Here is an 11,695-nt window from a genome sequence, read left to right as displayed (position 1 = left end):
GAAATTGATTAAATTGGTTAATTTTCTACTGTTGATGCATAGATGATTGTATTAATTCACTTTCCTTCTATGTTGTTTTCTTTTAGCTTTAACCCCTCCAAAACCTCCAAACATACTAAACATGTCCGGTGCCAGTGTACCTTCACCCAGTCTCCCCACATCCGGTTTACCCAACAAGATCCCTTCTTCTTCCTCCTTGGCCTCACCCAGCCCAGCTCAGGCCAGCACTTCTGTTGCCCACTCAACTACTACTACTACACCCACATCAAACTCCCTGACCACCCAACTAGGCCACCGGGCTGATCCTCTCAAAGAGCGTGAAACTGAGAGAGCCAGGGAGAAAGAAAAGCCCAAAGAGAAAGTCGAGAAGCCCTCCACACCATCCTCAACTGCGGGTACTCCTGCTCCCTCCACTTCTGCTGCCAGTGCCAAGAAAGAAAAACCAGAAACAGCTGTTCCAGCCACTTCAATGCCAACTCCTGGCATGGAATACGTGGTTGATCCAGCTCAGCTTCAAGCTCTGCAGGCTGCTTTAGCATCAGACCCAACAGCACTGCTTACCAGCCAGTTCCTGCCCTATTTTATGCCAGGTTTCTCTCCATATTATGCCCCTCAGATTCCAGGAGCTCTTCAAGGTGGATACCTTCAGCCTATGTATGGTATGGAAAGTCTTTTCCCCTACAACCCAGCTTTATCACAAGCCCTGATGGGGTTATCACCAGGATCACTGCTCCAGCATTACCAGCAATATCAACAGAGCCTGCAGGAAGCACTTCAGCAGCAGCAGCGACAGCTTCAGCAAATCCAGCAACCGAAAGCAAGCCAAACCCAAGCTTCTTCTCAGCCTTCGGTGGACCGCAAAGATTCTGCCAAAGATCCAGTAAAAACAGAGGAGAAGAAAGGCACTCTCGCAGTTGATACCTCTTCACATAATAACTTACCCCCTGAGCAGCATGAAGTGGATGGTAAAGGTGCAGACCCGCTTCTTGACCAATACATTGTCCCCAAAGTTCAGTATAGGCTGGCGTGCCGCAAGTGTCAAACTGTTTTCAGCAAGGAGGAAGCAGCTATCAGCCACCTGAAGTCGATCTGCTTTTTTGGTCAGTCTGTGGCAAACCTGCAAGAGATGTTGCTTCGAGTCCCCAGTAGTGGCAGTACAGCTGAGGGTAGCCTCTATGACTGCCTGGCTTGTAATGTCACTCTGGATGGGGACAAAGCACTCAGTCAACACCTGGATTCATCCTTGCACAAACACAGAACAATCACGCGATCAGCCAGAAATGCCAAAGAGCACGCTACTAGTTTATTACCTCACTCTTCAGCCTGCTTCCCCAATCCTAACACCGCATCTACCTCGCAGTCTGTCACCCACCCAAACAACACCGCAACATCTCCCCCGCCAACGACGTCAAACACCACGCCATCCTCATCTGTGTCTGCATCCTCATGCTCCTCTGCCACAGCTGCCACACTTAACACCACATCTGCCAGCAAACCCTGGCCCCAGGCCCCTTTCTCTAAAGCTTTAGCTGGAAAGTCCAATGCCACTCCTTCGACATCTTCCTCTTTTCCTCCAGTATCCTCACCTTCAACGGTTACCTCAAGTTCATTGAGCACCTCAGGGGTTCAGACCTCGATACCAACAGACGTCTTTACCGACGAATCTGACTCTGACAGCAGTCAGAAATCAGCAGACAGGCTGGGCAGGTTGGCAGAGGAGCCACAGCAGCCCAGCTGTCTCAAAGACAGTGATAGTTGTAGTAGTAATATGGCTAGTGTAGGAACAGACTCCATCAGACTGTAAAAGAGCTTTCAACGATGGACAATATTTTAAAAAACAAAAAACAAAAAAACAAATAAAACACAAAAGCTAAAAAAAGCAGCAATGTTTAAAATATGTTTAAAAGTATACGAACCAATTTCAGAAGAAGAAGAAAAAAAAAAAGATGTGTAAAGACTAACTGCAATTCCAAAGCTTGTAACCAAAAATTTAAATGTTAGTGGATTGTTTTCCCATATGAACATGCTGGTTTTAATTTGTTTCAACTTAAGTATATAGCTATATGTACACACACATATACATGAAATTAATAAAGAGGAACACTGCAGTTAACATGTGGATAATGCTAAGGGAATGCTGCATTGCAAAGGACTGCCTCAAAACCACAAAAATCAGATGGGCCCCAGATTCTGTCGATACAAAGAACGAGATAATGATGCACACCTTGTTTGCATAGGTACGTCCACCTAATAGCACAGTCACACAAAGCCAGTATGTACTGTATGGGAGAATAGTCTTACCGTTTTCTTGCTATCTAAGCATTCAAATACCAATGGCTTGCTAATGAAAAAAGAATGATGTAATGTCTATTTTATTCTCAGGTCAACAGCTCACAACCTTTTTTATGTTACATTATTTTATTCATTTCGTTCCTGACAAATGAGAAAACATTTCTGTTTTTTGTATTGCTTTTAATAGAAATTCTTTCGGAGGTGATACGAACTAAGACCGAGCTTTCTGGGAATCCAAATGGGTAGCTTAAACTGCTCAAAATTCTGTTAAAAGGGTTATAAAACTCTCCCACCGTACCCAAACAAGAAACGCAGTGAGGGATTTTTTTTTTTTAATTATTATTATTTTTATTTTTTTTTTAAGAAAAAGAAAAAAACCTGTATTTATGATTGATATAAACATTTTTCGTGTTAAGTAGATTGTTGCATTGGAAATAAATTTAAACAGTATGGTAGATTGAATAATCTTTGTGTACATTTAGCTTTTGTATTGTCCAACCTTAAAGCGCTTCATTTGATGTTGTCTTGGTCATTCCAATAGACTAGATTAAGGAGCAGGAACTGATCTGTACTTTATTTCAGTATAGTCAAATCCGCATCTTGGATTTTGTTCACCCAAACTGCCACCAACAGACTCGGCAGAATCCCTTTGTTTTCATGAAGGGTTTCTTTCCTTTGACGGTTGGTGTAGCACCTGACCAAAAAAAGGAAAAGAGATCTGTTTGAAAATTATTATTCACTTATTTTTGTGTTACCTATTGTGCACTTACAAACGTCTCGACTTACTTTATCTCTATCTTTTTTGTGTGTGTGTATGTGTGTGTGTGTGTGTGTGTGTGTGTTACTCTCTCCTTCCTTTTTTTTTTGTTCCACTGCATTTTGTAGGTTCGGAGATCTTTCTCCTTCGGCACTACAAAGCAGACGTGTATTTTATGCAGTGTGGCTGCAGTCTGTTATAGGCTTCAATTCTTTTTTTATTATTTCTTCTTTTCCTTTTTTTTTTCTGGGGTTGTTGTTGTCGTCATACAAGAAAAAGAATAATAATAATTCTCACGCTTTAAAAACGAAAAGAAAATCCAAAGACTAAACACTTTCACCATTGGTGCATAAAGATGAGAAAAGAGGCTTCTTTATACTTGAGAATTTGTTGCAGTTTTTAAGAAAAGAAAACAAAGTTTTAAAATAAAAGGCGTACGCATCAGAGTCGCCGTGTTGGCTTGTTTGCAAGCAGACAGGTGGCTTTTTTACGTAGAAAAATACCAAGAATACCAAAAACCAAAAAAGGACATTCGTCCTTGTGTTGTGGAGTAGCACCATTACAGAGCCATTGCAGTTTGTAAGATAGAAGTGGAGAATCTCTTTGTTTAACTCTTCTTGTCAAACGAGATCCTTTTTGTTTTTGTTTTTTGTTTGTTTGGTTTTTTTTGGGTTTTTTTTTTTAAAGAAAATGTATAAGGTCTGGTCTCTGAGGACATACGTTTGCTGCTAATGTAGATTTTGAAAAAGAAGAATACCTAGATGCATGCTCATTTTACTTCTTGGCTAAGCTTTAAAAAAAAAAAGGAAAAAAAAAAAACAAAGAAAAACAAAAACAACCAAGAAAACCATTTCCCTGCCTCTGCGACATTTTTTCTTCTTGTTGCAAAAACGGAACTTTGAAGACTGTGAATATATGTTCCAAAGGACATTTTGGCTTTATTGTTTTCTTTCCTTCCTTCTTTCTTTCTTTCTTTCTTTCTTTCTTTTTTTTTTAACAGACCAATGTCAAAAAGCCAATGATCTGTTATGTTTGTAAACAACAGTGCATTCCAAATAGAGCATTTGATTTCTGAAGAAATGACAGCATCTTTATATTGAATTTGAGTACAAGTCTATTTTCTCCCACATTAAAAATAAATGACTGTAATTCCGCCATCATGGGTTAACGAGCATCGCCGTTTTCGGAGTCGTGTAAGGGGGTTTACGTCCCCGCAGCCAGTTAAGGCTGTTTGCGCGGTTGAAATAGATCATCGTGTAACAGTGGCTAACCAAAAATGTACATATTGTAATGCATCTGGTCCTGACATGTCTCACTGGTCTAGTGTCATCATGCCTCTCTGTCTTTAAAGAGTCTGAGAAAGAAATATAGTGAGGAATGGTGGCCTCCCCTCGTGGAAAATCAAGTAGGGACCTGCCCCAGGTTTCTGCAGGGTGTAAAGCCAATTTTTTTTTTTTTTTTGGTGTGTATTGTTACAGCTTTTTCCAAGGGACATCTTCATTCCAAAGCATTATAAGATTGGGGTGGGGGGGGTGGGCAGCAGTGTTTTTATTTATTAATATTTTTGGATGGTGATTCGTATCGTTTTTGTCCAAAGAGGTCAATGGAAATGGTTCTGTTTAATCCAAATTTCCCCCCGTTTTTTTTTTTTTTTTTTTTTTTCCTCACCAAAAAGGATTTAATTTGAACTGGCCACAACTGTACAGCAAGTGTATTTGGCCTACATGGTACATTGCTGCAATCTAGGAAGTGTGTTAAAGAGTGTTAGTGGTTTGGTGTTTAAAAAAAAAAAAAAAAAAAATCTGCATGCTATTGAAATTTGGTCGATTATTTTATTTAATTTTTTGTTTGTTTTTTTGGTATGCAAAGCTTGCGAATTCTGTTCAGTCCTGTTACCATAAATATATATTTTTTTTTCTCCCCCCATAATTATTTGTAAGATTTCTGATGTATAGTTTATTTTTTAATGCTTATTTGCTTCGACTTTCATTTCAAATCATGTCAGACATTTTTTTTTTTCATATAACTATTTGTATTTTATTTCCTGTATATTAATTTGTGTTGTTGATGGGTTTTGTTGTTGTTGTTGTTGTTGTTGTTGTATGCATAAATTAACGTTTTTAACACCAGCTTTAAATTTCAATCACTTATTATTATTTTTTTTCTTATTCTAAGACCTGGCCACTTTAATGGTGTACCAATGTTCCTCTATTTGTCTTTTTTCGACAATGTTTGATCTCTTGCTTCCAAAGTGTTCTCTTTATTTAATGGGCTCTTTATTTTGTGAGGGATGAAGTTGATCCTCACAATCAACTCTGCCAGCATGGACTGTATGTGTGTGTGTGTGTGTGTGCGTGTGTGTGTGTGTGTGTGTGTTTGTTTTTTTTTCGTTGTTGTTGTTGTTTTTCTTTTCTTTCTTTCTTTTTTTAGGAGCCAACATCAGTTCATTTCATTTTGTATTTTATATTTTCTCTCCACTTTCATTTCACACCAAAACATACAAAACTGCAAAGCAGTTTCTTCAGTACTTTTTTTTTTTTTTTTCCCAGAAAGTCCTAATAATTCGGTAATGAGAAATTGATACTGAAGCACTGAGCAGTTGTGTTTTTTTTTTTTTTTTTGTATTCACTTCATTAAATATATGTATGTGGCCAAAGCATAATGCAGATGAAAAGTTGGTGCCCCTGATGAGTGTATATTTATTGTGGCACAAATCGACACATGACTGAGATACATCAACTCTCATTGGGATACTTGATTTTACTTTTTAATTTTTTTTTTTATTATTTTTTGTGGACATTTTGCAAAGAGAGACAGAAGGCAGGTTTTTGCTGTAGACGTCATCCTTTTTGCCCACTGTGAAGAAACATGTATACAGATATAGATATATTTAAAGAAGACATCAGCTTTTTTTAAATGACAAAGAAGGAAAACAAAGAGAACCGAACTCTGGGAAGCTTTGGAAAATGTCGTTAAAATGTCTAGGAAGGCTGTCGAAACTGGGGATGGGAGCCAAAGGCAGGAAAAAAAAAAATAATCAGAGGCACCTCTTGATATCAAGTCATTATTTAATTACTGACAATATGCCTACGGAAACAGACTCAGCAACCAGTGGACGTACAGTATGTGGAAACAGAGAGGAATAAACCTGGTGACTTCTGGGAGCGGCTGGATCAGTCGCTTCTTCGGAATTCGTGGATAAAATCCACAGGACGGACAGTACCACGCGTCTCTATTTTCACCCAGTCCATGGTGTTGCTACCTGTTTCGTTTCTTCGTCTCGCCGATGGACAGCACTGACCTGGAGTCAGCCGGGGGGGGGGGGGGGGATCTCATCAAACCATTGAAAAGTAAAGGACTCGTTGTTCGAGGAGTGTGAGGGGTTTTCTTGGCTGTCATTCCTGAGGAAGCAGTTAAACACGAAAAAGCAAATGAAACCAAAATTAACAAGCAACCAAACAAAAAACCATGAGCTCCAATTTCAAAGACAAACTGCTACACGGAGCTCTCTGTTCCTTTCGTGACTCCTGGTGCCACAATTTTTATTTTTGATTTTTTTTTTTTTTTAATGCTTAAACTTTTTGTTTTTTGTTTTGATTTTTTTTTTGTTTTGTTTTCTTGAATTATTCCTCCTTTGAGCCTCACAAGAACGGCTCAGTGGCTCCAGGTAGCCCACCCGAGGGTAGAAAAAACAGCCTTGCAATGTACAAAAAAAAGAGCAAGTTAAACCAAAAATGTTGTTCTTGATGTCTTTTCTATACTGTAGTCTTGTTAGCTTTTTTGTTACTGTAATTATATGATGAAGATTTCCAAACTGTACCAAATTACATGGAGACTAACATACATAAACCACATGGAACTTCAGACTTTTAAAGAAAAACTTTTGTCACAAAAAACCTTGTTGTCCTAGTTAAGTTGATTGTAGATGGTAATTGAATATACTCCTTTGAAAATATTTCATCAAGTATGTTTCTTGCTCATTGTGATACATTAAAAAGTATGAGCATAAATGCAGTGCGGCTCCGGACTTTTATTTCCTCGCTCATGAGACGAGTTTCTGTCGCGTTCGTACCCAGACTCCGGCTTCATAGTTTCACAAATGAACAGGAAATGATTTATTTTAAAAAATATTATTACTACTACTACTATAGTGCTTCACAATCGAACAACAATATATATATACGCCAGTATAGGCCTACAGTAAGTAAAAAAATGAATCAGGTAAATAGTCAGAATGTATTTTCCCTTTATTGAGGTGCGTATTGCAGCATCGTTCCCAGAATATTTCAGTTTATATAAATGGCATCCCAGTTAAACCATCCACCTACGGCTAAATGTTTGCAATCTTGGTATCATTTTTGAAAACATGCTTTCGTTTGAACCCCGTATTAGGTCACTTGCTAAAAACGCTCGGCATTTCAATCCTAAATCGTCTGAGAGATGCTGAAACCCTGGCTCGTACTCTCGCAACCTCACTCAGATTGCTGTCGTTCTCTATTCTTTGGCATATCGGGTTAAAATTCTAATCTAGACGCCAACATGTTCAAAATTCAGCTGCTAGAGTCCTTATCCCATGTTAAGAGTCAATGTAAAAAGCAACTTTTTCCTACATTTTTCATTCCTCTATCTTTTTCTTTCTTTTTTTTTTTTTAGCAACCTAGTATGTTAGAAAGACACGACATAAAATAATAATAATTATTATTGTTAGAATTATTATTATTATTATTATTATTTGAAACCGTAACCAAGCCTAATTTTAAAAAATAAAAGCCATTAAAAAGGCCCACTTGCCCACTTTCTTATAGATCATTCTGTTGTCTTATTTTTTTTTTAAAAAAAATAAAAAGAGAGAGCGAGAGAGAGAGAGAGAAGGTTTCTTTGGTCAGGACAATAGACAAGATTAACTGAATCACATTAACCACAAAATGTGCATCCACTAATTAGAAGTGGCTGTTTTCAGCTAATTGAGGCTAATCATGGCTTCAAACCAATAAAACTCAGCGTGAGCTTATATGATTCACTGTGACGACTGTAGAGGATGAAATACAACATGGCTGAAAATCATGTCCTGTTTTGAAGACTGGAGTTGGACAACAGAGGGTGAGGAGTTCTCATTTCGTTTCTGCATGTGCATATACACAATATGAGTGACACACCCATATGTGGGCGTTTCCCAAACATTTGCCCCAAAGTTGAACGCACGCAGTTGGATAGAATGTCTTTGTACGCTGTATCTTTACAATTTCCCTTCACTGGCGCTAAATGGTCCAAACCTGTTCCAGCATGACAATGCTCCTGTGCACAAAGCGAGCTCCATGAAAACACGTGTGTGTTAAGGTTGGAGTGGAAGAACTCGAGTGTCCTCAACCCTACTGAACACGTTTGGGATGAACTGGAAACACCGACCGCACCCCCGGACCTCCTCGACGTTCCCGACATCAATGCCTGACCTCGCTGATGCTCTTGTGGCTGAATGAAGACGAATCCCCACAGCCGCGCCCTAAAATCTAGTGGAAATTGAATGGAATATGAGAACAAAATTGAGTTTTTCTGCCAATACTTTGACTTTAAATACAGTATCTGTCACCAAAACCATTTGAAAGTGTTTTTTATTAATGTTACTTTTTAACCTTGTCTTAGTATCTTGGCATCTGTCTGCAAAAATCACGTTGTGTAAGGACGGCTTTACCAGACGCAGTGCTAAAAACGGTCAGTCACGTCTAAGACGTTGTAGGTTAGCTATATGCTGTAGCGTGATGGGGTAAGTCTAACCAATTCAGTTTATATTCAGATCCCGGCCGACAAAACGTCCGCTGCGATCCTCCTGCACCGTCACATCATCATCAAAACAGAGAAGAGCGCTTAGACAGCGCTTAGATGTTGATGGTGCCGATCATAATCAACGTGAGAACTTTCTCGTTGTAATCTTATTCTTTTACAGAAGCCCATTTTCAGCAGGTAGAAAAGAAAAAAATTATAAAATTCCATAGCACATTTATTCCATCCATCCATCCATCCATTTTCTATACTGCTACAGGGTCTACAGGGTCGCGGGGAACCTCCCGGAGCCTATCCCAGGGAGCATCGGGGCACAAAGCGGGGTACACCCTGGACGGGGTGCCAATACATCACAGGGCACAATGACACACACATTCATACACTATGGACCAGCCTACCATGCATGTCTTTGGACTGGGGGAGGAAACCGGAGTACTCGGAAGAAACCCGTGCAGCACGGGGAGAACATGCAAACTCCGCACACGCACAGGACAGCGTGACAGAGGTAATCGAACCCCCGACCCTGGACGTGTGAGGCGAACTTGCTAACCACTTATATATAACTTTATATAACTTATATAAAAAATAGTATTAATGATCTCAAAACTTCGACTTCTCTCACAATTTTGATTTATTATCAGCTTATCTCAAAATTTCAGTTGATCGAAATTTCGAATTCTTTCTCAATTTCCATTTATTATCTCAAAACGTTTGACTTAGCATCTGAAGATTTTAATTCAGAATTAATTCGTCAAATTTTAATCTCTAAATTTCAACTTAATTGAGTAAAACAAATTTTTAAGAAAATAAGTCAAAATTCTGCAACACTGCTGCTGCCAAAATAAAGCAAAACATTATATATATATATATATATATATATATATATATATATATATATATATATATATATATATATATTCTTATTTCTTTTCTACCTGGAGGAATTAACCTTTACAATCTGTCCATTTTTCTTTCCTGTAAATAGATTAGGTTATAAATGTAGAGGTAGACGGCCATCTTCTTTTTGTGGAATTGGAGTGAAATCTTCAAATGCTTTAGATGTTCTCCCTTTTCATTCCCAAAATATTAAAACTCTACTTCTGATTAAGATACATATTTCAGTTCAGATTGACGTTTACAGAACTCCGCCACTCCCGATGTTGGATTTGAGTCGAAGCGCTGTTAACTGCGTATTAAGGATGTTATTGATTATAAAGGAGGACAGAAATGCTTCCAGGTCGGTGTATGAAAACCTCAGGGTGAACGTTACGCTTTCAGCCCTGCAATGGGCTTACTACAATCAGACGAGTTCTCCTGTCCTTCTGTCACAGACACTAGCTTTATGGTCAGTGCTTATATAAGCAACATGGACACGTTTTTATTCCTGCGCACGAGCGACTCTGGAAATCTGCCGCAGCTTGCAGCTATCGACGAAGGCCTTGAGCAGCGCTGTATTTTTATCTTCAACTGCGCTGTCAAGATTCAAAATAATGCTTCTCTAGGCACAGTGTTCCCTTAACCTTGTCATTTTTATATGCTGCTATTTTAAAAATAGGTACAGACTTCATGACACGGAATTGATAATTTCTCTACACCCCTCGCCGAAATCTCCCCCCCCCCCCCCCCCCCCACACCTCTCATTACAAAAACAGCAGCCAGTAGATTCCTGTGAGGAATGTGACACAGTTGCATCATATTGGTTTGATTATAATGCAAGATGTCTTTCTGTATGAAATGAGATGCTCTCACAAAACTGGAATAACACCAGGGGGTGGATACTGGGCCTCTTTCACTGCTCACCAAGGGGCGGAGGGAAGGAACCTCCAAGGCCATGTGTTCTCCTATGAAAGCTGCCTTTACTAGAAAAAAATAAAATAATAATAATAATAATAATAATAATAATAATAATAAGTGAAGCCACTTCATTGTTGTTATTATTATTATTTATTTTTACATTCTGACCTATATTTTCTTACTGCACCTTTCCGTCTAGCACCTCGTATCATCTGATTTAAGAGATTAGTACACAACGAGAGGAAAAGTGATACCACGAGAAGGGTAGAGCGACAGGATCCACAGTAAGGTCAGTGGGCAGGGATTTGGCCTGGTGTCTGAAAACATCTTTTTCACCACATCCCTGATCGTGTTTCCCCGAGCCATTGTACAAGCTCTCCTGTTTCCCATATGTCTTGCCTGTGGGGACGGTATTGTATAAAAGTTTCTATAAGATACGTGCCAGTGGATCCCCTGCAATGTGTTTCCCTCTGTAAGCATACAGTTCTAAGTGGAAAAGAGGATGTTTTAAGAGTCTCCTAGGCAGTTTAGCGCTTTAATACCTCCCATCAATGTCTCACCGATCAGAGCTGAAAGCGACGACCATCCTGGTGCGAAGGGGATCCAGATTCACTCAGCATACTGAGCCAATTAAGATGCAACGGTACATCTCGAATGAATTAAAAACACCCTAATCGGATCAGCGTTAAAAGCCACTTCCTTTTCAGCCCTGGACCAGATGGCACCAATGCTCCAATGAGGCATTGTGCCAACGCCAGGTCCAAGCTGTAATGTGTGAAATTAGGTTAACGCCCAGGTTAATGTGGAGCTCCCATTTTTTGGCCTGGAGGTGAAAGGCCCATTTCTCTGAGCTCAAATGTAGTAACCCCTTAGCAGACCACTCGGTAATGAGGAAGCTTGGGTTTCTCCCAGCAGAGGAGCCGAAAACTTGCGGAGGACTTTGTCTTAGGGGTATACAAATCCTTGATTCTTCTTTCTGAGTTGTCGAAGCATTATGTTGACATCAGAAACCTCCTTGCTAAATTATCACGTGGATTGCCCTACGGCATGCAGTATAAGCTTCAACACCAAGCA

General features: G+C 39.3%; 1 protein-coding gene across 4 annotated transcripts in view; it reads left to right on the top strand.

Moving 5' to 3' along the window:
• zfhx3b (zinc finger homeobox 3b) overlaps positions 1-3,911 on the top strand; it is a 157,556-nt gene extending 153,645 nt beyond the window's left edge. For all 4 annotated transcript variants that reach the window (XM_053634742.1, XM_053634739.1, XM_053634740.1 and 1 more), the window contains one exon: positions 87-3,911. In XM_053634742.1, the coding sequence (XP_053490717.1) occupies positions 87-1,804 (1,718 nt within the window). In that variant the 3' untranslated portion in view covers positions 1,805-3,911. The remainder of the gene's footprint in view (positions 1-86) is intronic.
• Positions 3,912-11,695: the final 7,784 nt, after the last annotated feature.

This window comes from Ictalurus furcatus, chromosome 10, assembly GCF_023375685.1.
Source record: "Ictalurus furcatus strain D&B chromosome 10, Billie_1.0, whole genome shotgun sequence".
In the NCBI taxonomy this organism is placed as follows: domain Eukaryota; kingdom Metazoa; phylum Chordata; class Actinopteri; order Siluriformes; family Ictaluridae; genus Ictalurus; species Ictalurus furcatus.
Note: the sequence above shows the minus strand (reverse complement) of the source record. Positions and strands in the feature narration are given on the sequence as shown.